At 34.0% G+C, this 26,307-nt stretch overlaps 2 protein-coding genes across 4 annotated transcripts; one reads left to right on the top strand and one right to left on the bottom strand.

Annotated features, from left to right (window-relative positions):
- The first annotated feature begins 1,937 nt into the window (after positions 1-1,937).
- On the top strand, positions 1,938-5,362 carry LOC6645463. Its single transcript, XM_002068342.4, has 3 exons — positions 1,938-2,209; positions 2,485-2,615; positions 4,863-5,362. Exons 1-3 carry the CDS (start codon positions 1,953-1,955, stop codon positions 5,267-5,269), a joined length of 795 nt encoding a protein of 264 aa, XP_002068378.2. The 5' UTR covers positions 1,938-1,952; the 3' UTR covers positions 5,270-5,362.
- Positions 5,363-14,599: 9,237 nt separating this feature from the next.
- On the bottom strand, positions 14,600-26,016 carry LOC6645462 (cilia- and flagella-associated protein 410). 3 transcript variants are annotated; one of them, XM_023177293.2, is made up of 11 exons: positions 25,935-26,016; positions 25,174-25,323; positions 22,707-22,772; positions 17,317-17,490; positions 16,887-17,259; positions 16,605-16,724; positions 16,394-16,468; positions 15,778-15,873; positions 15,383-15,657; positions 15,212-15,305; positions 14,600-15,148 (listed from the first exon to the last, which is right to left on the bottom strand). In XM_023177293.2, exons 2-11 carry the CDS (start codon positions 25,251-25,253, stop codon positions 15,035-15,037), a joined length of 1,467 nt encoding a protein of 488 aa, XP_023033061.1. In that variant the 5' UTR covers positions 25,254-25,323; positions 25,935-26,016; the 3' UTR covers positions 14,600-15,034. The 3 variants fall into 3 exon arrangements, with proteins under 3 accessions (XP_023033061.1, XP_023033063.1, XP_023033064.1); XM_023177295.2 differs by lacking the exon at positions 16,605-16,724; XM_023177296.2 differs by lacking the exons at positions 15,778-15,873; positions 16,394-16,468; positions 16,605-16,724.
- Positions 26,017-26,307: the final 291 nt, after the last annotated feature.

Raw genomic sequence — 26,307 nt, 5'->3', positions numbered from 1 at the left:
TTAAATTCACTAGGTTGGAAATATTATTTGGACAGCTTTGAGAAGTTATACATTTAATTGCAATTCGGATTCATGTACAGGGAAACCTCAATAAATCGTTAGGAAATTCACAAAATTCTATTGATACGTTAGGTAATTCACAAAATTCTATTGATACGTTTTGAATACTGATTAGTTTTTTGAAAAGACTTAACAAAAAATTAGTTTAAATTAGATTTCCTTCATACAAGTTTCATTTTTACCTCGGATGTGAATTCAAAAACATTTTCCTTTTGTCACTCAAATTGTTTAATCAATTTGAAACATTTTAAAATTGACAAATGGCTCGAAAAGAAAATAGTTTAAATTTTTTATTCTGCAATGTTGTTCCTTTTTAACAGTGAATAAAAGTTTTCAACAAAGATTGGAAATATTTTCAATCCAAATATTAGAATAATGTTTTAAAATATGTCAAAGAACTATAACAATTTAAAATAAATATAAAATTGAAAAATAATAATACTATGTGTCCTCTAGTTGTGAATAAAAGTTTTCAACAAAGATTGGAAATAATTGTTATACTTCTTTGGCATATTTTAAAATATATTTCCAAATATTTCCAAATCAACAATTTTTGATCGTTTATTAAGTTCCCATAATATATACAGCCGGGGTTACGTGTTTATAACGTTTAGAGTTTTTGAATTTTAGTTCCGATTTGTTCCGACAATAATCAACAAATTAATGAAAAGAATTTCGTCAAGGAGTTACTTGGATATCTAGAAAATCGTAACCAAATTCCGAAAACTGAAACCGTCATAAATTCATAGCCATCACTGTATATAACTACCTTTAAATTATTTTTATTTAGTTCATTGGAATTCACTTGTGTTTTTTGCTCTTTGAAGAACGTTTTTAAATCTTGTTAGTTATCACCTTGAAAATTATTCATACCAGCAACACACAAACGAAACAAAAAAAAGGACCAAAAAGGGATTTAAGCCTGAAAAATAAAACGAAATGCAATGAAAAGCAGTTATTTACCTGGCTGTGTTTGCACGTAGCGGAGATAGGCTCTATAACCCAGATAGGCAAAAATATTTACAATTTCAAAACCACCGAAAAAAACAAAAGCCACACCAAAAAACAAATGTTAATTAAAAAATCGCCGAGTAAGTGCCGAGTGCTGTGATTTTTGTTTTTGGCTTCCAAGTGAATGGGTAAACGGGTGTTGGATGGAGTCGGGTCTGGTTTGAGCTTAGCTGAGCTGAATTTGATGTAACTGGCTTGGCTGGCAACTTTCAACTGTTGTGGAGTGTCGCAGTCAACAACAACACCAAAAAAAAAAAAAGGAAGTGAAATCTTGATGGGGAATTTAATGCATATAATTTAGCTGACAGGAATGGAGTTACGCTAAAGGAGAGAAAAATAACTGAAAAATCAATGAAATAAGCATATACATGTAACTTTATATATTTATATGTATATATAGAGGGATATGTAAGCCAACCTAAAGTTGGAATATTTATTTAGCTTGGATTTTTGTATAGACGATTGCATAAGTCTTTGAGTTTAGCAAATCAAGCGTATAAAGTAATCGGTATACTCTCTGTGCAGCACACAATGCCAGCTATTCTGATATTTTTCTGCATTTTGTGTTTGTTATTTTTGTTTTTTATTGTTCATTCTGTGTTTGGAGCCTACTTTCAGGCGCGCGATAATTGCATTTTGAGCGCAATTGCTTCTATTGTTATTGTAGTTGGGATGCAGGCATCGTATCGCTTTCCTGCATCCCAAATGGGCCCCCAGCAGCTTCTGCTCCTTCGCCTGCAAATTACATTACAAACGGCCATGACTATGTTCAGTCTCTCTCTCTCAGGCCCACACTCTTAGTCCTTGCCTCTCTGTCTCTCACTCTTTCACTCTTTCACTCTCTCTCTCTCTCTCTGTCTCTCTTATAGACCCCTTTAAGTATGCCTGGCAGTTATAGTCATCCTTATCAATTCCTATTGGCTGTTTGCCTCATAGCATGTGCGCCGACTCAGGGTTTTGTGACGTCATCAGCATCCTCGTCTATTACAGCAGATAAGTCAAATTCGAAACTGCTACAAACTTTGGGGGATGCTGCCAAATCCTTGCAAGCAGCACAGAAAAGCCTTGAAGCTGCTGCCCAGTTCCAGACACCGAGTGTAGTTCAGGATTTGAGTTTGGTGTGTAAAGAGCTCTGCGGGTAAGTCGAAATGGGCCTGCCAGATATTCTGCCTGCCAGCCTGCCTGCCTGGCTAACCTTTAACCTTCAGCCTTCAGTGAATGAGTGTTTAAAAGTGTTGTGTTTTTAATTATTTTTTTTTTCTACTTAAATTAAAACCAACAACAAGATGATAAGTTTTAACAAGTATTGTGAAATATTTCACGTATTTTTTTTCAAGTGTTTTAATTTTTTTCAAGTGACTTGAGTATTTGTTGGCAAGTGTTTAATATTTAATTTTTTTAAACAAATTTCAGAGCTGGCCTGGGCGTTGCGCTTTGTGTGGGCAATTGCGCGACGCCTATTGATGCCGACATAACCAAAACTAAAATTCTGAACTCGAATTTTGATTTGGTTAAATGCAAGCAACTGTGTGGACTGCATTTAGGTAAGTCATCGAATAAAATATATATATAAATCAATCCTAAATTACCAAACTCTTAGTTTTAAATACAAAATTTTTTCAATGATCGTTCAAACCTTTTTTTTGTGTATCCTGGCCTTTAAATCAAGAAAAAAGAGTCATGCATTTGGTTTTTACCGTCGGAATTTGAAATATGTGAGGAAATTATCCAAAAGCAAACGAAAATTTGAGTTTTTCTTGATAGAAGAGAAAATGATATTCTATAAATTTTAAAAACCAATCATGAGTTAGTACAAAAATTTTCGCCTTAGTACCCAAAATATTTTCCGACGGCAAATAATTTTATAGATTAAATATTAAGATTTATTACATATCTCTTCAAATCTTAAAATGTTATATAAAATTTATGTAATTATCTTCTATAATATCGATACAGAAAATAAAATAGAACAGATACCAATTTATCCAATAAAAAAATCAAAGCATAAACAAAAATCATTTTATATATATTAATATTAATTTTCGAATAGCCATCCACAATAAAAAATAGAAAATAAATTTGAGGTTTAAATGTCTAGATTTCAACCTACTTAAAATGTATCAAGCGACTCAGTGTCAATTCTACAAAGAAGAATTTTCCGTAGTGCATTTTTATATAATCTATCATCAGCAGACTTTGCTGAAGAATTGCAGAAAATATAGTGGTCATACCATATCTGTAATGCTAAAACTAGTTGAGAATTACAACCAAATTAAATAAATAACAAAAAAACAAAGGGAAAAACAGCAAATACGACAGTTCAGATTTAATGAAAGTAAAAAAAAACAAATGAAAAATGATGCATAGTTTACTTTATTTAGTAGTAGTAAAAGACTATAGTCGACACATTATTATAATGTGCCAATTGTCATGTTTTTATTCAAATAAAGTTTTTAGGTATTGTTTAGTTAAAATACCGAATAATAATCTTTTAGTAAAAACTTGTAAAGTTTTTGTGTGTTAAATGATCAATTGACCATTCAATATTGATCTCTAAAAAAAGTATTAATGTAAAGATAAATACTAATCTTGGGTCGTACATATATACACATTTGCATTTCGAAAATTACCTAGTGACTGGATACTTTATGGATGTTTTTCATCAGATGGCATAGTCTTTTCAGTTTCATATATAGCATGTCTTATCATAGACTGTGAAATAGGGAATTTGGGCCTATTTAATTAGGAAATAGGCGGGAAAAATATTCATTGTTTTTAACAAATTTACAATTTATTGTAAAGCCTTGCCACTTAAAAAATGTGTTTTAACCATATTTGCTTATCCAAATCCAATTCCAAAATTTATTTCTATGTTTTAATAAAGGAATTCTTGAATTGTTTATTGCATATTTTAGGGAACAAAATTCCTCACTGTCTTCAAATGTTATCAAATACATATATTCTATAAACTCTGATCTAGTAACTATTGTTTAAATACTCTATTAAATATTATTTCGAATTGTATTTTCTTAAATTTTAACTATAATTCTTCGTGACTTTAATTATAAATTACGTGACAATAGTAGGATACTATTCCATTACTAGTTAACAAGGATGCCTATAGGGACGCCCTTTAATTACTTGTATTTCGAAAGGGGAAAGAAAATCTTATCAAATCTTACGTTATGAGTGTCAGCTTAAAAAAATATAAACAAGTACATAAAAGTACGAAATGTGATACTTTTTTTTAATGTGTTATAAGTTATTTACATCTGAACGGTTTGAGCTTCAGCACTTGTAGAAAGTAATATAATTTTTAAACAGTTTTAGCCCAATGGCAAGGGAGATCTCCCTAAATCTCATGAAATCTCGTCAAAAGATGCTCTCTTAAGTATTGAATGTCCCCTAAAAGAATTAAAAATGGTCAGAGAAGATTGATAAAATTACTGCAAGATGAGAGTCAAGCCATTGATTAGACAACTTGGTGTAGATAATAATAGTTATACAACTAGAGAGTATAAGTTAGTGCTTATTATTAGAACTATTATCTACTTTAGTTAGTACTTAAACTTTAGTAGGTCTAGTGCCCTCGAATCAATAATGGCTGAAGAGAGTTTATCCAGCAGAAATCTGTTGTCCGAGCGGTCTCGTCTAGGGGTAACCCCTGACTAGTCTCTGGCTCGGTTTGTTGGTTTTAAGCGAATCAGCATTCTTTGATAACTTATCTCTTTAGCAGTACTTGAAACCCCATTTTGGCTCTACTTTAATTTCGAATTACTTTTGTTCTCCAGATGGCCTTGATTGTGAATGCGATGGCAGTAGCATCAGCATGGAAGATGCCCCAAAGGGCAAAGAAGTCTCTTCCGATGCCTTCGGCGATCGACTCTGCACGAGTTTTTGTCATCAACGGCACAATACTCTGCCTGGGTGCAGTCCATGCCAGTTGATTGTTGGAAAAGTTATAGATATGGATAAGAAGATGGCGTTGAAGGCCAGTGGAATGCAGGGCATAACTACACATGGTGCCGATCCGAGTGAGTATCTAACAAAGGTCGAGCAAGCTCTGGCAAATGCCGTGGAGGCGGTGGCCGAGGAAACAACGGATACACCCGATTGGAACGAATTGTGCAAGGTGCTCTGCAAGACTGGCGATGGCGGGTCTTTGTGCAACTGTGATTTATCACCATTTTCCACCTAATCCTCCAACCGGGATTGGGAATTGGAAAAGTGTTTAAATCACAACCCAAAAAAAAAAAATAACAAACAAAAAAAAGGAAAGACAAGGAAAGAAGAAACATACAACAAAAATAACATTTAAAAAAGCAATTATAATACAATTTGAATTTATTTCAATTTTTCGTTTTTTGTTTACGTTTAAATGCTAGTGTTGTCATTATATTATTCAATGTTTGTTCATTGCAAAAGTGTTTTAGTTCAATTGTATTATACAACCAAAACAAGAAAGAAAAAAACACAAAAAAAAAAAAAAAATTAAACCAAAAAAAAACTTATATAAATACATATAACTATGAAAATTACTATAACACACAAAAACCAAAAAACAAAAAACATCCCTATGCGAATCAATTAATTTGTAATTAATTTCAATTAAAAGACAAAAAAATATATAGTAATCTAAGCAAAATGAAGTAACGCATAATAACTATTTAAATGGTTAAAAGTTTTTGAGTTTTGCGAAATTCTCAAATCAAAAATAACAGCAAAATCACTTAAGGGCTTCCAGTGCATTTTTCTCTGAGCCGAGTCAATTCTCGGTTCGCAAGAATTTTGCCACAAACCCCCCTAAAAAGAAAAGGAAAAAAACAGGAAGAGGAGAACTTTTCCAAAAACGAAATCAACCAATTAATATCAAAAATATACAACATATCGAAAACAATTATTTACAAAAAACAAAACAAAAAAAAAACATAAAAACTTTATTGTTTTCCTTTCTTTTCTTTTTTCTCTCTTTAAGTTAGTCCTTTTTGTGTTTTTGGTTTAGTGGAATCAGCATATCAATTTGACTAATGGCAGAAGGAAAAATTGATTTAAAAAACAAACAACAACAAAAAAAAATATATATAAATATTTTGGTTTTAGTTCAAACATGATACGACAAGCATCAATTATATAATAACAATTATATACATATAAATATTAACCAAGAGTTTAGTGGTGGTTAAACAATATATATATAAATATTGTATATCTGATAAATTTGGTCTATATACAAACATAAAAACAAAACAAAAAGTAAACACAGAAAAATGAGTTGCGATTGCAAATCAGGAAATTAACTCATTTAACCACAACCAAAATGGAAGGCATTAATTAAATAAGTGTATTTAACAATATCTAAATGTTTATAAATACATATATATGTTTATATATAAACTCTATATATATATATACATATATGATAACTAACAAAAAAACAAAATTTGTTTGGAAGACATTTTTCGCATTGCAAATGGAAGACAAAAAAAACCAAAAAAGAAGCAAAACAATTTCAGCAAACAACATTTTAATGCATTAATTTCTTAATTAAATTGTGTATTTGTGTGGAAGACACAAATAACACAAAACAACAACAACAATAAGAAGAAAAAGTGAAGCAATCGGTAGGCTTAATTTCCAACAAACCGATTGATTTCCATATAAAACAAAAAACCTATATCTATATGAACTAAACTATATTTAAAGGGCTAGCACACGTTGTTCGTGTCGAAAATGAAAACGCGACGCTGTGACTGACAATAATTAAATATATATATGAATTAAAAAGAAAAAAAATTAAATAAACAATTTATGTGTGTGTACAATTTTTTGAAGCATAACTAAAAAAAAAAAAAAATTAACATTGTATTAGACAAAAAATAAAAAACTTAAACCTTTTCAAAAAAATATTCACTTGCACTTGTATACCTAGATGTTTGTAATTGCACCAAAAAACCATAAAAAGCAAATGAAAAAAATCCAAAAAAACAAAAACTATTTAACACAAAATTATAATAATAATAATGAACATAAAATCAGAGCACATTCATTGATAATCCTAAACTAAATGCGGCTTCAATATGTATCCGGGTGTGTAGAATGTTAAATATCATATCAATATGTATGTATTATCAATATCTTATCTAAATATATATATATATATTCTATATATATATTCTAATGCACTTTACATTTATGTATATGTATATGTGTTAGGCGTTGCGTTTCTGCCATGAATACATACATACATACTTACTTACCAAAAACAAAGAAAAAACAAACATAAACCAAAAACATAAAACACACGCACACTAAACAAATGGAAGACATTACCAAGGCTCAAAATAAACAAAAATTCTATCGAATCTATAAAACAAAAGAGAAACATCATCATCAATTACAACAAACGAATCAAATTTGATTCAAAACCGTTTCGCATTTTATGTTCAATACAAACAAAAATAATAATAATAATAACTACCGAAAAACAAAAAAGTTATATATGAAAATCAAAACTATTATACATTTATATATAAATATATATTTGAGAAACAACACAAGCTTACATAGAGAACTTAGTCGAAGAAAGGCGAAGAAGAGAAATTTAAAGACAATTCCATATATGAAGAGAATAACCACAAAAAAAATACAAAATAAAAAACGAATCAAAATCAAAATCAAAAAACCTGCACACAAAGCAAACATAAGAAAAAAATCCATAACATTCAAATAACAAAACAAATATGTATATTATGTGTTAAATGTTGTAAAGCCCCTCTAAAAAAAACAAAAAAAAAACAAAAAAAAACAACTGTCTTTTATTTATGTAGATTTGATACTATTTATCCAATCGGAAATCATCCCAGCATTCCTTTCATAAATCGATGAAATAATCAATAATGTCTAACGGTTTTATGTGTTGTTGTTAGCCCTGAAGATACAAACACAATCGATTACAGTTATCGATAGAAAAGTCAGTGTTGCACAATACTAAAAATTTTCATCAAGATGCAGATACAAACACAATCGATTACAGTTATCGATAGAAAAGTCAGTGTTGCGCAACACTAAAAATTTTCATTTTCATCAAGTAGCCATGGAAAAATCCGTCTCGTCAATGGCATAAATACTGGAGCGACTCACACGTTTTCTTATTCAGTCACTTCCTTCTGTTCGGATAACAACTGAATCATTTTTTCCTTATTTTTTACAAATTTATTTTTCCCTATTTAAAAACATCTCATAACTTGTGCTGTTTGAATAGCATAATTTTCCTTATTAGTTACAATCACAGTTTCGCCTTTTTTAAAGCGATGCGCCTTATCAAATATTTGCAGTATTCTCGATCTGCTGATGATGGTCTTTTCTTTCTCCTTATTTTAAGTCTATCATCTACCTTTAACTGCAATACGAACTGACCAACTATACTAATTGTGGCATTTGCATTCGGCTGTTACAACGTGACCTGGCGATGTTTTGTCTTCCTCGATATATACACACTTAGAGAAATGCTTTTATTACTTTTCCCGTTGAACATTCTTTTTCATTATTACAATGGCCATTTCATGATCTGCTGATGATGGTCTTTTATTTCTCCTTATTTTAAGTCTATCATCTACCTTTAACTGCAATACGAACTGACCAACTATACTAATTGTGGCGTTTGCATTCGGCTGTTACAACGTGACCTGGCGATGTTTTGTCCTCCTCGAAATATACACACTTAGAGAAATGCTTTTATTACTTTTCCCGTTGAACATTCTTTTTCATTATTACATTGGCCATTTCATGATCTGCTGATGATGGTCTTTTCTTTCTCCTTATTTTAAGTCTATCATCTACCTTTAACTGCAATACGAACTGACCAACTATACTAATTGTGGCGTTTGCATTCGGCTGTTACAACGTGACCTGGCGATGTTTTGTCTTCCTCGATATATACACACTTAGAGAAATGATTTTATTACTTTTCCCGTTGAACATTCTTTTTCATTATGACATTGGTCATTTCACCATTGTAATGGATTACATCGAAAACTGATTTAGAGGGAATCCCAATTCCTCGATCTGCTGATAGTCTGTTTGTTTTCCTTATTTTAAATCTGTCATCTACCTTTAACTGCAGTACGAACTGACCAACTATACAAATTGTGGCGTTTGTATTCGGCTGTTACAACGTGATTTGGCGATGTTTTGTCTTCCTCGATATATACACACTTAGAGAAATGCTTTTATTACTTTTCCCGTTGAACATTCTTTTTCATTATTACATTGGCCATTTCATGATCTGCTGATGATGGTCTTTTCTTTCTCCTTATTTTAAGTCTATCATCTACCTTTAACTGCAATACGAACTGACCAACTATACTAATTGTGGCGTTTGCATTCGGCTGTTACAACGTGACCTGTCGATGCTCTATTCCTCTAAACATACACACATAGAGAAATGCTTTTATCACTTTTACCGTTGAACATTCTTTTTCATTATTACATTGGTCATTTCATGATCTGCTGATGATGGTCTTTTCTTTTTCCTTATTGAAAGTCTGCCACCTACCTACAAATGCAATACGAACTGACTAACTATACTAATTGGTCACTTTCTTGGACATCATCACTGTGGTCACTTGACCGTTGTTCTTATGTCTTCTTACGGATCATCTTAATTGGCTTCCTATTTAAACTTTCCTTTCCACTGGATTACAAAAGGGGCCTTACATTAGTGATTTGCGTTCTGATTGCAAAGCCCTTAATTTAGTCATTTAGCAGCAAGCTTCCACTATATCATATTTTTTCCATTACCCGATGTTATGCTGTATGTATAAGAATATTGTTTAAAAACATGCATATTAAACAGCTTTATTACCTTAATTTTCCACTGAATAATTGATCCACTGTCATTTCATGTGGCATCATCTTGTTTAACTGCCGGTAGTCAATGCACACTCGATTATTGCCATCCTTCTTTTTTACGATAACTGTACGACTGGCGAAGTTAGATGATGAACGTCGTATTGTGTCATCTTTCAGCCATTCGTCGATCTGCTGCTTGACCACATCTGCTTCGGTGATGGCTATTCGGCTTGGTGCGTGCTTAAATGGCTTGATGTTGTCGTCAGGCACGATCTTCAACTTTATCGGGCAGTCAGCTGTCTTCTTTCTTTTGCCAAAATCCTCAATCATCGATTGAACAACATGAGTATACTGTGAAGGCACATCAGGGTCAGTGTTTGTTTCGACTACATTGTAAATACTTATCTGATTTTGGTTGGTTCCTCAAATAGCTGTGCGAACGTATGTCCAACGGGAGTTAATGTCATTTGGAACTTTGATATGAAATCGTATCCCAACAGTAATTCAATTCCAATTGTGCAGTCATCCACTACCAGGAATGTGTGTGTGAGGCAAATACCATCGATCTGCACCTCTGCCTTGAACTGACCTACAGGACGTGTGGTGTTCTGTCCTAGTCCTCTCAGACAAGACGTACTTGCTAACAGCTGGACTCCTCGCATTCGGCTGAACACAGACTTTCTAAGTAGAGACAAGTCAGCCCCGGTGTCTATCAATCGCTTTACCTTCCCCTCGCCTATCTGCAATGATTTGAGTCGGTTTTCGTCATACACAATGTTTACAGAGTAGGAAGCAGGACAATTTTTGGACATGTGTCCAGTTTGGTTGCAGCGGAAACACTTGACTTCCTTCTTACAGTCCCTGCGCAGATGCGCCATTGATCCGCATTTGAAGCAATGTTGCTTCCTGTCACTCTTATTGAAGTTTGATTTCGGCATAAACTGCTGCGGAGCTCGTTTTGCTGCTTCGGTCTTAACCTTGGTACTGGCGATTTTTTCGTAAATGTCATATTTGTCTTTTAGCTCCTTCAGTGACTTGCAGCCGTACAACGTGTATTTGTAGTCACTCTTTAGGTTCAATCCATTAACGATGTGCTTGATAACTGACTCCATATCAATAATCCCACGGGCAGCGATCCGGTGTTCTCCACCAGCATTGCTGCATTTATTCCGGCCTGATTTTCATTATTTCCATGGTTGTTCTCAATTGCCTCTAATTGATTAACCATTTTACCTGGGTGCGAAATCGGGGCTAATTGGTCTTCTTGATCCGACATAATGATGCGATTTCGTAACACTCTTATTGGAAGCGCACACTCTCTTATTGGAATCTTGTTCGCGATCTTTCCTCTTCGTTTCTTACTTGCTGTATTCGTCTCGTTTTTTCCGATTGCTGCCTTCGTTTCTTTTTTCGTGTTGTTTGCCGCCAGAATTTCGCGTCTGCTTGCTGTGTCTTTTTTCGTTTTGTTTGCCGCCAGAATTTCGCGTCTGCTTGCTGTCTCTTTCTTCGTTTCGTTTGATGTTTTCGTCTTGCTTATTTCGTGTGGCGCCAGGGCATCGCGTCTTCTTGCGAAATTGGAATTCGTTTTTTCGTCTGAGTGTATTCGCTCTCTCGTTTTTTCTGCTGTTGAAAACTTTCGCTGTCTCACTCTTTCCACTGCCAGCTTTCCAATCATATATTTCCAGAGTCCGCGATTGGTTGAGCCGCCAAATGTAAGATGGAGTCCTCAATTGAGTCCCCCAATGGTTTAAATAATATTATTAATTATACTAAAAATTTTCATTTTCATCAAGTAGCCATGGAAAAATTTGTCTTGTCAATGGTATAAATACTGGAGCGACTCACTGGTTTTCTCATTCAGTCACTTCCTTCTGTTCGGATAACAACTGAATCATTTTTTCCTTAATTTTTAAAAACTTATTTTTCCCTATTTAAAAACATCTCATAACTTGTGCTGTTTAAATAATAATTTTCCTTATTACTTACAATCACAATTTTGCCTTTTAAAGCGATGCGCTTTTTATCAAATATTTGTAGTATTCTCGATCTGCTGATGATGGTAGTTTCTTTTTCTGCCACCTACCTACAACTGCAATAGGAACTTGACGGGTTTGCATTCGGCTGTCACCACATGACTTGGCGGTGTATTTGTTGTTCTTCCATTAAAACACTTCCCGTAGAACATTCTTTGTCATCATCACAATGGTCATTCGACCATTGTAATGGATTGCATCGGAAACTGATGTAGAGGGAATCCCAATTCCTCGATCTGCTGATGATAGTCTGTTTGTTTTCCTTATTTTAAATCTGTCATCTACCTTTAACTGCAATACGAACTGACTAACTATACTAATTGTGGCGTTTGCATTCGGCTGTTACAACGTGACCTGGCGATGTTTTGTCTTCCTCGATATATACACACTTAGAAAAATGCTTTTATTACTTTTACCGTTGAACATTCTTTTTCATTATTACATTGGCCATTTCACCATTGTAATGGATTGCATCGGAAACTGATGTAGAGGGAATCCCAATTCCTCGATCTGCTGATGATAGTCTGTTTGTTTTCCTTATTTTAAATCTGTCATCTACCTTTAACTGCAGTACGAACTGACCAACTATACTAATTGTGGCGTTTGCATTCGGCTGTTACAACGTGACCTGTCGATGCTCTATTCCTCTAAACATACACACATAGAGAAATGCTTTTATCACTTTTACCGTTGAACATTCTTTTTCATTATTACATTGGCCATTTCATGATCTGCTGATGATGGTCTTTTCTTTTTCCTTATTAAAAGTCTGCCACCTACCTACAAATGCAATACGAACTGACTAACTATACTAATTGGTCACTTTCTTGGACATCATCACTGTGGTCACTTGACCGTTGTTCTTATGTCTTCTTACGGATCATCTTAATTGGCTTCCTATTTAAACTTTCCTTTCCACTGGATTACAAAAGGGGCCTTACATTAGTGATTTGCGTTCTGATTGCAAAGCCCTTAATTTAGTCATTTAGCAGCAAGCTTCCACAATATCATATTTTTTCCATTACCCGATGTTATGCTGTATGTATAAATGGAATATTGTTTAAAAACATGCATATTAAACAGCTTTATTACCTTAATTTTCCACTGAATAATTGATCCACTGTCATTTCATGTGGCATCAATTTTGATAGACCTTTACAGAAACACAATTTATGAGGAATAAATTAGATCAACGATTTCTCTAAACCCTTCACTATCCAGTAATATAAGTGGTTTTGCTTCTGTGCTCACAATTTTTACCAAAGAATAAATAATTTCTTCTAAACTTCTCTAAGAAGAAATATTTATTTTCTTTTCAATGGGATTTTCTTTGGAGTCGTTTTCATCGTTCCACTGCTTAAACATTTCCAAATGTTTTGATATTAAATTAAATTTAAATTTGTTACATTTGTTCCAGCCAATATTTTATTTAATTCCTATTTTGCACAACACTCAATTCGTAAACATAATGGAAAAATTCTGAAATGTTTGAAATCAATGAAAATATTTTGTACATATTTTGTGAAAGTATTACTCACAAAAACTCTTTTTATTTATTTTTTCCATGCAATCAATTTTTTATCTAACTGAAACTAAACTGAAAAGAAGTATCTCTCTATCTGAGTGAGAGCAAAATAAAACAAATAACCGATGAAAAGATTGCTTAAGAGTATTTCTTTACTAATAATTAAAGGACATTTACGAGCTCTGTTACAAACAGGTGTGTTTAAGTGTGTGTTTAATCCCGATCCCTTCACTGCGTCCTGCATCGATCCTATACAGTCGACTACTTTGTCTGCTGGTATGCCTTTCCATCTGTTTCCCGTAGTCCAAAGAATTCTTTAGTGTTGTAAAACGACATTAAAATGGAAGAACCGCCGTCGTTTTTCATGAACAGAACAATTTTTTTGCTTTCAAGCTAAAATTACAAATCGAATATATATTTCTTATGCATCTTTTTCCAAATGAACCTACTCAAAAAGGATATATTGGGTATGTTTTTCGCACCGTTTATTTTACTACAATTTGTGAAAAAGTCAGTTCAAATATATCCGCAGTTTTCTTTTTCTTTTTTACTCAGACCATTGTGAATAGGTTCAAAATGAAGGCGAAAGCTTTTTTGATAACAAAACTTTTTATAAAGTCTGGCAGCTTGGCTATGGGGTTGCCATACCATGTTGCACCTGCCTTAACAAATTTAGCCGCGTAATTTCAAAACAAAATTTCATAACATATTGTTGTAATTTGTTAATAATATATAATTTGTTTATTATTATTATTTCATCATAGAGCAATCCATATAATAAAAAACAAATGCTAACATAAACTGGACGTGTGTTTTTTTTTTCTCCTTGATATAATTATGTAAAAAATTAATGTTATCAATATGTCTTTAACAAATCTTCGAGAGTTATATGAATAAAAAACATTTTCAACTAATTATTAGAAAACTAATTAATAAATTTTTAAATTAAGTAAACAAGAGGGAAGATTTAAGTAGTTACTAGAGTTAAGTTTGTAGTTTTATATATGTATATGTATATATAAAGGTATGTGGATTGTGCTTAGCGCCTTGGGCCCCATAGTTTAAGTACTTACACACACACATACACAAAGAGAGACACATAGAATAGAAGGCTACTTAGTTACTGCGTTTAACCAAAACTATACACAAATTAAATTTAATTAAGTTTTAACAGATCGTACCAGTTCGAGTGAGTGTACAAAAAATTGCAATTGAGTTTTACACAATCCATCAAATATTGATTTAGGTCAATTAATGTTATATAGTTACTTAGAATTAGCAAAAGGCTTATATCAAAACCTTATTTCTTGTTTTGGGAGTTATTACAGTTTCTCAATTGGCAAGTAAGTTTGTTGTTTGTTTGTTTCTTTGTTTGTTTGTGGGTAAGTGTTTGTTGTGTTGCGCTTAGTCGGTTAGCTTATGGTTTACATTTAATATTAGTACAATAATTCGAGTGTCTTTTTTCTTGTTGTTTTTTGATTCTTGCTATAATTATTATTTTCGTGTTTTTGTAAATTCCCTAACTAACCGACATGCGATTAGCTAGTAGTCTTCATCATTCGTTGGGAAATTCATCAATGCGGCAGCGCACAGCGTGCTCGAGTACCTCGAGACTAGCATAGTCCAGTTCCTTGACCAGGCAAAGGCATGCCGACAATAGATTGGAATTCTACAAAGGAAAATTATTAAGTTTAGATGGTTATCCATCGACCGATCGAACACACACACTCACCCGGTTGACAGGCCGACGATGATAGCCTGCATAATGATTCATCACATTGGTGGAGACATTGCTAACCGAATCACTACACCGCACCTCTGGGCGTCTATATATGTATATATGGAATGGAATCGAAAATTAAATGAATTCGTTTGACCAAGGGATTGTCAGGGTATATCGAACCTTGCCCGCTGCCTCTCCTCTGGTTCCCATTCACCACCATTCTCGCGAGCACTGCCATTCCTATAGCCATAACCACGATCTCCTCCATCACCGCCACCGCCGCCACTGGGACCAGCACTTCCGGCAATACGCCGCTGACTCTGATGATGATTAAGATGCATTTGACTGCCATATGGATTATGCGAATGCTGCTGATGCTCCTCCCATTCGGTTAGATCTGTCTGACTGTGACGATAGTGCGCAGGATAGGCAGGTCTATCCGACTGATAGTATTCCTGGAATAATAATAATAGTTCAAATGGAATAAGAGGATCTTTAATCGATCTTAGAGAGTAATTAGGAGTTAAGGTGGTTTTTACATTGCAATTATGTATAATTGTGTATTCTTCTCTTACCTTCATGGAATGTGTCGATATGCTGGGCGGCAGAGGAGTTGGTCGAACTTCTCTGTAGCCAGCATGTGGACTTTCCTGATCAGAGCCGGGTGAGCGCTAGGTTTAATATTAGTAGTTGTAGTAGTGGTAGTTTTTGTTGTTGTTGTTGTAGTGGTGGTGGTGATTGTAGTGGTTGTGATTGTTGTGCAAAAAACTTGGTTAATATATCACAAAATAAAATATTATATTAAGATTATCGAGAGCCTATTTTCGAAGAAACCCAAGAGGGACCCATCCCTTCGTCAATTTATCTCTATATCAATTGCCCTCCGTATGGCCCCATTTCGTTTTTTTTAACATAAACATATACATATATACACATCTATATATCCGATTAGTTAGTTTCTCTTTGTTTTCAAAGTCAAATGTCGTTTGCCCATCGCGTGACTCGTTCACGCGTAACACTGGCAGCAGAGTGACAAAAGAGAGAAAAGAGTTAGTGGGGTGGGGGGATGGCAACTGAAGTGTGACGGAAGGTAGGTCTCTCTAGGGCTCGTCCACAAGCTCATCAGCAGAGTTATAGCATATAGTCATAGTTATTTTTATGATAATTATGGTTAGGAAATAGGTTTCTTACATCGTTTTGATGATAGGAAGTTCGATGCTCTTTTGTTATGGTATTATGTTTGGGCGATGGCGGATGCACGGGTTCCTAAAGGGGAGGGAATTGGAAAGAGAATGATGGAAGAAGCCAAAAACATAATTGGGTTAGTATATATATCATCAGCAGTATGTACATATAATCTGTCTGTATAAAGAATCTTAATCTAAATCTTCATTATGTATACCTTTGTCGGTGTCGGAGGTTCTGAGTTAAGCATTTGATTATTATAAAAATCGATATTATTTGCTAAATTAGATGATGATCCATCGCTGCTAATAGCAATTGGACTTGCTAATTGCGGCGGCTTGTTAATGAGAGAAATAGTATTTATAGAATAGAGGAAGGACCGACGACAGCAGCAACCACAGAGAGAGAATTGTAATATTTGTAGAAATAGTTAACGTTAGGTAAGTGAAACCCTTATTTAAGTCATGGGATTTGGTTAATAACAATGGTTTACATTTACCTCTCTTATGGGGCTTGAACTGCAACGTTGTTGTTGTTGTTGCTGTTGCTGTTGTTGCTGTTGCGGATGATATTGCTGCTGTTGCATCTGTGGGGGCGAGTGCTGTGGATAACTGTGCTGTTGTTGTTGTTGCTGCTGCTGCTGTTGTTGTTGCTGCTGCTGCTGTTGTTGTTGCTGCTGTTGTTGTTGCTGCTGCTGCTGCTGCACATGCTGTGGTGAGGTACTATGTGGCTGCTGTGACTCTCTAGAATCATATTCGTACATCTCCTCCTCATCTCGTCCACGCAACGCATCATCCAGTTCCTCTTGTGTGACCTCAACATTATCAAGTTTCTTCAGATTGGGCAGAATACGCAATATAATTGCACGATAGCTAATGATATTCAAATTAAGATTAAATCTCCACAGCCAACATCAAATTGATACTCACTTTGGTCCCGCCTCATCACAGAGCGGATTCTCTTCGAGCCATAGATATTTGAGATTTGGCAAATTTTGTAAAAAGGAAACCTCATTGATACTATTGATATTGTTTTTGCGTAAATATAATTCCTGTAACTTTTTGCAGTCTTCAAATGGTGCCAAGGTGGCAATGTTATTAACGCTGCAAGAAAAAAAAACATGAAAGAAAATGAAGCCACATAAATACCAATTTTTTTTTTTTCATAATTTTCCAGTATCTTACAATTAGATGAGACACGTCAATTGTGGTGATTAGTCATTCAATCAGATATTTCTTAAATAATTTTCTAAGCCACATTTCTTTTCAAATTCATTATAATTTGTTTATAACCTATTAATCCTTCATATTAGTCATAGAAGCAAGGATTTTCTCCGTGCAGAACGCAGACTTTTGAACTAAATCGTATTTGTACAGTTTTTTCTTTATCTTGTTTCGACATTATATATTATCTTCTGACAAAATATCAAAGAAGCTAACATCGGCTATGCCGAAGTTTATACACCCTTGCAGTCGGCTGAGTGAAACGCACACGCACGAACGGACAGACGGACATGGCTATATCGACTCAGCTTCTCATGCTGATCAAGAATATATATATGGGGTCGGAAACGTCTCCTTCTGTGCGTTATAAGCATCTGACCAATTTTATAATACCCTCTGCAAGGGTATAAAATCATTTCGTGCTGATCAGGACGACAAAATGAAATCAGTCTCTCTTTTAGTCTGTTCTTCCGTCCTCTTGGATCTGCTCAAAAGTTCCATTTAGGCTTTATTTAGCTCACTTGGAGTTTTCACTTAGAGCTCCAAAAAATTGAGTTTTGAATCAATACCTTTTTTTTAGACAGACAATGAAAAGGTGGGCCTTTTCATACTGTCTTTAAAATAATCAGATTTTGACCTCAAGTCAGCTTAGACAAACGGTTTGAATTAGATTGACTTTAAATTTAATATTTGGTAGTTCAATATAGTTAGTAATAGATTCGCTAAGATTGATCAAGATCGGACTACTACAAAATAGCCCGATTCTCTGGCTTATAGTCCTTTGTGGGTTTTTTCTTTTTAATTGTTTAATATAAGCCTACTATCACTTATGTATATATCGATTCGATCTAGACGATTATTTCACGGTTATCGTAATATTTGAAACCATGAAAAGGGTGTAAAAGTGTGACCTAAATCCAGTTCTGATAATTAAATTCAATAAATAAAGTTGGCATTTAAACTGTGAAACTTTCGTATGATGTTATAGTTAATATTTAAAAGAATTCCCGTTTTTATCTTTTATCTATGAAATTAAGAACTTCAAATTAAAATTGGCCATTTAATAGCCGTTTATAGCCTAAAAGCGAAAGTTATGACCGAAAATTTATGAGGAATTTTAATCCTTGATTAACGAACTTGCATGATTATGTGTAATTCTTATCAGTGATAAATCTTTTGTTAATGAACACGATTAAATTATAACTGCTTCTTAAGAAATATCAAATGACAAAGAAAGAAGAAGGCGCTTCCAACAAAGTTCCATGAATCATTTAAGAGTTATGTATGTATACCCCCCCTTCCCTTCCCCACTTCTTCTGCATGACAAAAGATACATTTTTATTCAGTTGCTGCTGCTTCTACATGAGGTCATTAACTCTCTTTTTAAGAATCTTTTAAAGAAAGTCGTTGTGTCTTCTTCGTAAGAAGAATTCTAAATGCCGTTAAGAATGGGGAGAGCCAAGTAAGCGGGGCTAGGGGAATACAAACAACATGGGGAATACAACACACATGTATGTATGTATGTATGTATGTATGTATGTATGTATGTATGTATGTATGTGGGTAAGAACAACAAGCAAATGTTCATTGTCATCATTTATCATTAAGTCTTTGTTGTCTTCGTCTTTTGTCTAGGTCAGTGCGAGAGTGCTTATTGTTGGTTAACACCTTTTTCAACCAGATATTTTTCTGTATATCTTTTTTTTATGCTTTTTTTCCTCTCTTTTAACTTGCTAATTACTTTGCAATGGCCAATTGACTGTGAAAGGCGCGTGCTTTGATTATTTTACTCGCTTGTCAATCAATACGTTTCGGTTTTTTTTTTTGGTTTCCTTCCAGAGATAAGATAAGATGATATAAACATAGTAATACAATATGCATGGAAATGAAATTTTATAAATAAATTGCTAAACTTAGACAGCAAATGGCACACGGGTGCAATGGCTTAAGAAATTTGGAGAAAAAAAGAGAGCGAGAAGAGAGAAATGTTTCTATAAATAGAGATATAGAGACAGCTGAGTGGGAAATCGAAATATACATAATTGAAGAAAGAAAACTCGTAGGTACTTCTTGTCAAGGTTAAGAGATACACATATATGTATGTATGTATGTGTGTATACTTCAGTCTCAAGTCCCCACTCACACGCAATGCAAATCAATATGATTAACATTTATCCTATACATAGACATAAACTACTTTCAACGCCAACGAAAACTCGATTTATGGTTTCATAGATTGGAGGAGTTGAGTATTTTGCTTTTACCTGCCCCGGCGCCGCCATTGCCTAGCACAACAAATAACGACTTCTCCCACTTTCAAGCCCCCAACAACAACAACAACAAAAACAAAGACTCTTTCTGAAACCCCTCTCAAACCCTATATATACACACACACATAACATTCGGGACCATAAATGGCAAACAACTCAATGCGAAGGAGGCCAAACAGAAAATCTCTTGCCCAACGGCCTGAAACAAAAAGGTTTTTGTTGTTTAATGCAAAATATATTACATAAATATACCTTGATATCGAGGGTCTTTAGTAGTGAATGGAGCTCACACAACTATGTATGTGTGCTTCTTCCTCTATATGTTGGCTTTATCTACATACATATTTGCTTAGCCGATAAAACTTTGATTGCCAACAACAACGGCCACTTGACAGTGCAAAGAAAAAGGGTATTGAAAGTTAAAGGAAGTGCAATTGGTTAAAGAGGTAAAATTATTCAAAAGGTTAGAAAGACTTTTGAGAAGAAAAAGTATCTAAATTAAAATCTGATAAATCAAAAGTATGTAAACTTAAGGAACTTTAATAGTTAGAAGTTAGAATAATACAGAAAATAAATCCATTAGATTACAGAGTAGGTATACGTACATATGTAGGTATATAGAGTGATCCGATCTAATTGTAAGTCAAATCTTTATCATTTCATTTTGAAGGTAGTTCTCTCACAGAAATCCTTTACCACGTTATTATCACTAAGCTGTATTTAACTTGTAAAAAATGCCTAAATTAAGCATGAACTCTAACTATATTACTATCTAGTGAAAGTGAATAAAAGAAATATGAATGTCAAAAATAAATATGGCAACATTTTTGTAAAACTCCACTGAAGAGTTTCATTTTGTCAACAAAATGACTATAGACACGATTAGGTAGTTATAATTTAATCCGGAGTCCTAACTATATAGTGGATGCAAAACCAAACGATTGGAGCTTTGGACGTGATATCAATTAATGCGCGACTGAGTGAAGGAGTTAATAGAAAGCAGCAAAGCATTCGTGGGAACTTTATTTGTACGGACTGATTGAGACTCAATTACCAACTTTGTTGCTTAATAAGCCTTTAGGGATTTAATTTTTTATTATCAGTTATCAGCCACTTCGAAACTTTCGCAATTTGACTTTATATGCATTTTCACCTTTATCAAAGAAAAAGTGTAAAAAAGTAGCGAAAGGCTTTATATGTATTTAAAATGTACTCAAACGATACTAAATCAAATGTCATAGAGCCTACGAATTGTAATATTTTCGATGCCGGCATCTGTTTTAAGTGAATGAAACAAAAACTAAACCAGATAATAGCATTGAAACTAAAAAAAAGGGTAACAATTGGCCATCGCTTAACTCTAAGTCGGTGATACATGATTGTGAATTTGCTACCTTCTCTCTTTCAAACCGCCCCAAGCCTCAATTTCACATGTTAGAATATATTGACTTTGGTTAATATACATTTTCAAACTGTTTTGCCTTTCTTGGAACTATTTACATTTTGCATTTTATAATCCTGACTCCTTAAAAGGCAATCGACTCAACATGAACTCCATAATATTAAACAACATCTGGTCATTTAGTTAAAGGTGAGTTATTGATTCAATGACATGCCAGATTTATGCTCGATTCTAAGATGACGTATTACAAAAATTTGTTGACTATATAGAAAGAAAGATTGATTTCTTTAACCATTCTGGACGATAAACTCTTACTTTGAATAAAACCCCCAAGAATTTGCTTGAAATTGTGTGTTAAGTCAAGGCCAGGTGTTAATTGCATTATCAAGCTAACAAGTTCAAGACAATGCAACTTGAGTTCAAATTTAGCTGGAGACATCATTGATTGACCATTGACCCCATTGACTTATGTGACCTACAAGAGGCAACGCTTTTTAAAATAGGTTCCCTTTGGTTATAAAAAACAAATCGCAAACAGTAAACATTTATATCTTATGGTATATGTAAGTATAAATAACAGCTGTATATGAGCTGAAACATTTGCTTACAAATTGATTTTTAAACAACCTTGACAATCAAAACAAACTGAACAAAAAAAAATATGATTCTCGCCTTAAAAGGCCAGCAAAAACAAAATCCATTGGCAAGCAAGCGAAAGATACTCTTGGCATTATCATCACCTACGTACACAGCACTCCAAGAGCAAAAAAGTAACTCAAGTTCCTACATCAAGTATCCATATATGTAGAAGATACATACATACATACATATATATCTAGATACACAACATTGAAGAGCAAATTGTATGTTGTAGCCCTTCCTACGCATATTTGCCCACCAGTCAACCAGTTAGCCAGTCAGGCAGTCAGCCAGTCATCTAGTCAGCGGACCAGCTAAAGCTAAACTATGGCCAAGTAGTTTTTGCCAATTTTGGGGTTTCTCCTCTCCCACGACTTTTAGTTTTCCATTTCGCTGCCGTTGTAGACGACGTCGCCGCTGCCTTTTTGCTTTTTTGCATTAATTACGCGCTTGAGCGTGCCAAAGTTTTCGTTAGTGTTTTTTTGTTTTTATTTCGCTTGCCTAATAACATTGCGATGACATCATTTGAGACTGTAATATATCTCAGCTGTTTATATGTGCTCATAGTCATTATATCTCCTCCGACTTTGCAGTGAAATTGAAATCAATCAAAAAGACAGCAACAAACCAAAATGACACAAGCACAGAGTGCGAGAGAGGAAATGAGACAACATTTGCGATATGAAGATGATCCACACACACACACACACACACACACAGACTCACGAAATTAAAGACCAATTTAAGCATAAATTCTTTTTATATACTATAATTAACCGACTTACCTAAGCGCCAAAACTTCAACACCGCGCATACGCCTGATTATGGAGACATCGCTGAGATCACTGCCCCTGAAAAAAGTTAAAAATAAATTTGATTTAATAAATTCTCCAACAAATATGGATTTTTGTTCTTTTTTTGGGTTTTTAAAAATATCTACCGAAAATTGAACGACAATTAATTAAGAATAAATAAAACTTTTTATTATCAATATTTATAATTGTTTAAAAATTCTTTCCCTAAGACCGGAGACTGGTGCACAATAGGGCCGAGCATTTTTAAGTCCGGTATTGAGGTCTATCTCGATGATCTAGAACTGTCTTTGGGGATTAAGCAATACGAATTTGGAAAATCAATTAACGATTGAATCTCGCCCATGATGACGTTTGACGTTTGTTTTGCTAAAGAACATTTCTTTTGGCCTCATTTGGTTGTAATTCTTAACTAGTTCTAGCATGTGTTGACTATGGCAATTTTAGATATCTTTTGAAAAGTCTTCAGGCAAAAACTATGCTCATGTTTTCAATTTTCAATATTATTACTTTAGCTGTCATACTGTGCGTATACGTGATACCCCAATAAAGTACTAACTGTTCTTACATGGCCTAGGACAGTCGCCACTATAAATCTGTCATTGCTTGCAGTTCTTTTAGATTTTAATTAATTTCGTTATGATTTATGTAATTTATAATATTTTCCAACTTTTAGCCTTACCTAAGTGCTGCAATTTGAACTAAATGGAATCGATTTGAGTAGCTACTCAGCTGAGGCTTATATAAAAACTCAATTAGCATGCATTTTCACCCTCCATCTATCTCTCTGCGTGTTAATATGCACATTTTTAATGAAAATCAACAGAGAATCGCCTCTCTCCTGCTGAGCCATGTAACTTTGATGAGTTTCAAGTCAAAGCGAGTTGAACGATTTTCTTCTTGGCTTATTCTTCTAGCATTTTCATGGCACTCTCAGCTCTTAAGTGCTAGAAGCACCAGCTCCAGCACCAGCAGGCAACATTTAACCACTTTAGGAGTCATGACTTGGCATAGATAGAAGATACATGCATACATACATACATAGATACTTGGGATACAAACGTGAATGTACGCTTACGATACAAATGTGTCCAAAGTGTGGACACTTCTAAACTGGTTAGAAGATTTGCCTCCACATTGTGGGTCAAACTAAAGGAGAAAGAAGTGCCAGACAACGATAACGATGACGCTGACGACGAGAAGGGGGAGGAGGTGAAGGCAAAGTGAAAGCCAACCAACCATCCAACGAACAAAACAACAAATACAACAAAAAAAAAAAGTGGGCAGATCTCCCGTCTAGATCAAAGCTCAAATGTTAGGCTTTCACTCTATGCCAGATAGCTATTGCTACTGTTACTGCTCTAGCCATTTGTTGCCGTGGTCGTTGCCATTGCTGCACCTGCATCCGAGTGTGCCACAATTGAAACTGAAACTGAACAAAAAACCAACAAAAAAACAGATAGATCTAAAACTTTTAGAAAAGATCAAACTAATGCTACTACCATGTGTAGTAGCTTGGAATTCTAGCAATCAACTACGATTATAAAAAGTGCAGCTAAAAAAACTAAATAAGACCAAATTGTATGATGAAGCCAAAGAATGTTGCCGGATCTAGAGAATCAAGCGGCAGGATGCACTTGACTCTATTATGCAAAGCCTTTTCAAAGGATAAAAGGGCTAGCATTTAAGGTAAATACAGGTAGCGCCTTCGAAAATTGAAATCTTTCGACATAACTTTCACTCTTGCATCAAAATCATATTGCAAACCGATATCTATTATTGCATGTCTAATTTATTTTCATAGGTTAATATAAGTTTTAATTCTTTAATCAATCTAATGCAATCTATTCTCAATCGCAGTTGAATTTAAATACTTTACTGATATATATTAAAACAAGTATTGTGGAGAATAAGCAAAAAGCATCAGAAACAGATTTAAGATGAACAAAAAGTATATCATCGCATCGATTTTGGCATAGTCCTGAACCAGGTTAAACAAATATTTCAAATCTATAAACCCAATTCGCAGTCCTGCATCAACAATACGAACAAATGCTGAACTAAATTCCAGAACATATGTACATATAAGTATATTGTTCCTATAGCAAATTGCTTTATTGTTGGAAGGACACATGAAACTTCAAATTACCAACTTTAAAGGCTCTTTACTTTCCAAAATTTAAATTTAGATATAGACGGACGGACAGACGAATATAGAAATGGCTAGACGGGGTCTGAAATGCTTCCTCTTGCCCATTAAATACATCTCTGTTACTTTAATACCTATACATACCATTTCATTTTCTATTAGTGCATGGTATGAAAAGGTAATTTTACATCAGATTTATTACTGACTGATTTTGGGCTAGATAGAAAGTGAAGCTAATTGAGGCTAGTCTAAAGTTGGGATTGTTATTTTGGGGATGATTCTGTTACTTACCAGCAATTGAGTTTTGTAATTAGGCTTAAATCTGATTGCTTGGCCCGAGCAATGACCATTTCCTCGGTTAGGCGTGTCATTTTGTGAATGAATTTGACCCGGTCACAATATATATATTAACCAAACAGCTGTTTATGTGTGTGTGTGTGGCTTTTGGCCAAACAAAAGTAAACAATTTAAAACAAAATATAAAAAAAATTACACAAAAAGAAAAATAAAATAAAAGAAAAGTAAAAAGCACTAAAAACACAACAGGTTATGTTCAACGAGAAGTGGTTGTTGTTGTTGCTATTGTTATTGTTGTTGTTGTAACCGCTTTAAGTATCGCGCGCGTTGTAGGCGTTTCTATATTTGCAATTTTATAATTATCTGTCTCAGCTTCCAGCTCTAGGTAATGTTTTTGTGGGACCAAAAAGGGGAGCACACGGAGGTGCATTCGGCAGATAAAGAGTGTAAATGTGAATGATGTTATTGTTGGTGGTGCTGCTGGTGATGATGGTGTTGGTGGTGGTGGGGCGGAACAGCCCAAAAGCTTCGTCTCCTCTTATTGGTTTTGGATGACTAAGCTGCGGTTGTTGCGCTTTGAATTTAAGTTGTTTTTTTTTTGTTTGCTTTTTGTTTCTCACTATTAACGTAATTTTACTTTTATATAGAGTTGAACACTGTTGCGCTTACATTAAACGTGTTTCTACTTATTTTTCTTTTCTCTTATTTTTATCATTATGTTTGGTGTTTTTACGTTTTTGTTAAATATTTCGTACTTCTTGTTGTTGACTCCTTCTGCTGGTTTCTGTAGTTTTTTTTTTTACGAAAATTGAGAAATTGTTAATAAACTTATAATTTAGACAAGATTTTCCTTAGTATTTTTTTTTGTTTTTTTTTTTTTTTTTGGGATCGATTTTTCTATTTACTTTCTGAACTACGGAAAGTACGCGTATTTTTGGTGTTACATCTGATATCGTTATGTTCGAGTAGTTAGTTAATGTGATAGACTAACTGGGAAATGGTTTTCGAATGAAAACTCAAGGCCTGTTGACAATGAGTTTTTCTCCAAAAAAATAAAAAACACAATAATTTCAAATGACACAAAACAAAATTGTTAGGGTAAGTTCCAAATACAAAAAAGATTTTCCA

Source organism: Drosophila willistoni, assembly GCF_018902025.1.
Source record: "Drosophila willistoni isolate 14030-0811.24 chromosome XR unlocalized genomic scaffold, UCI_dwil_1.1 Seg143, whole genome shotgun sequence".
NCBI classification, from domain to species: Eukaryota; Metazoa; Arthropoda; class Insecta; order Diptera; family Drosophilidae; genus Drosophila; species Drosophila willistoni.
Note: the sequence above shows the minus strand (reverse complement) of the source record. Positions and strands in the feature narration are given on the sequence as shown.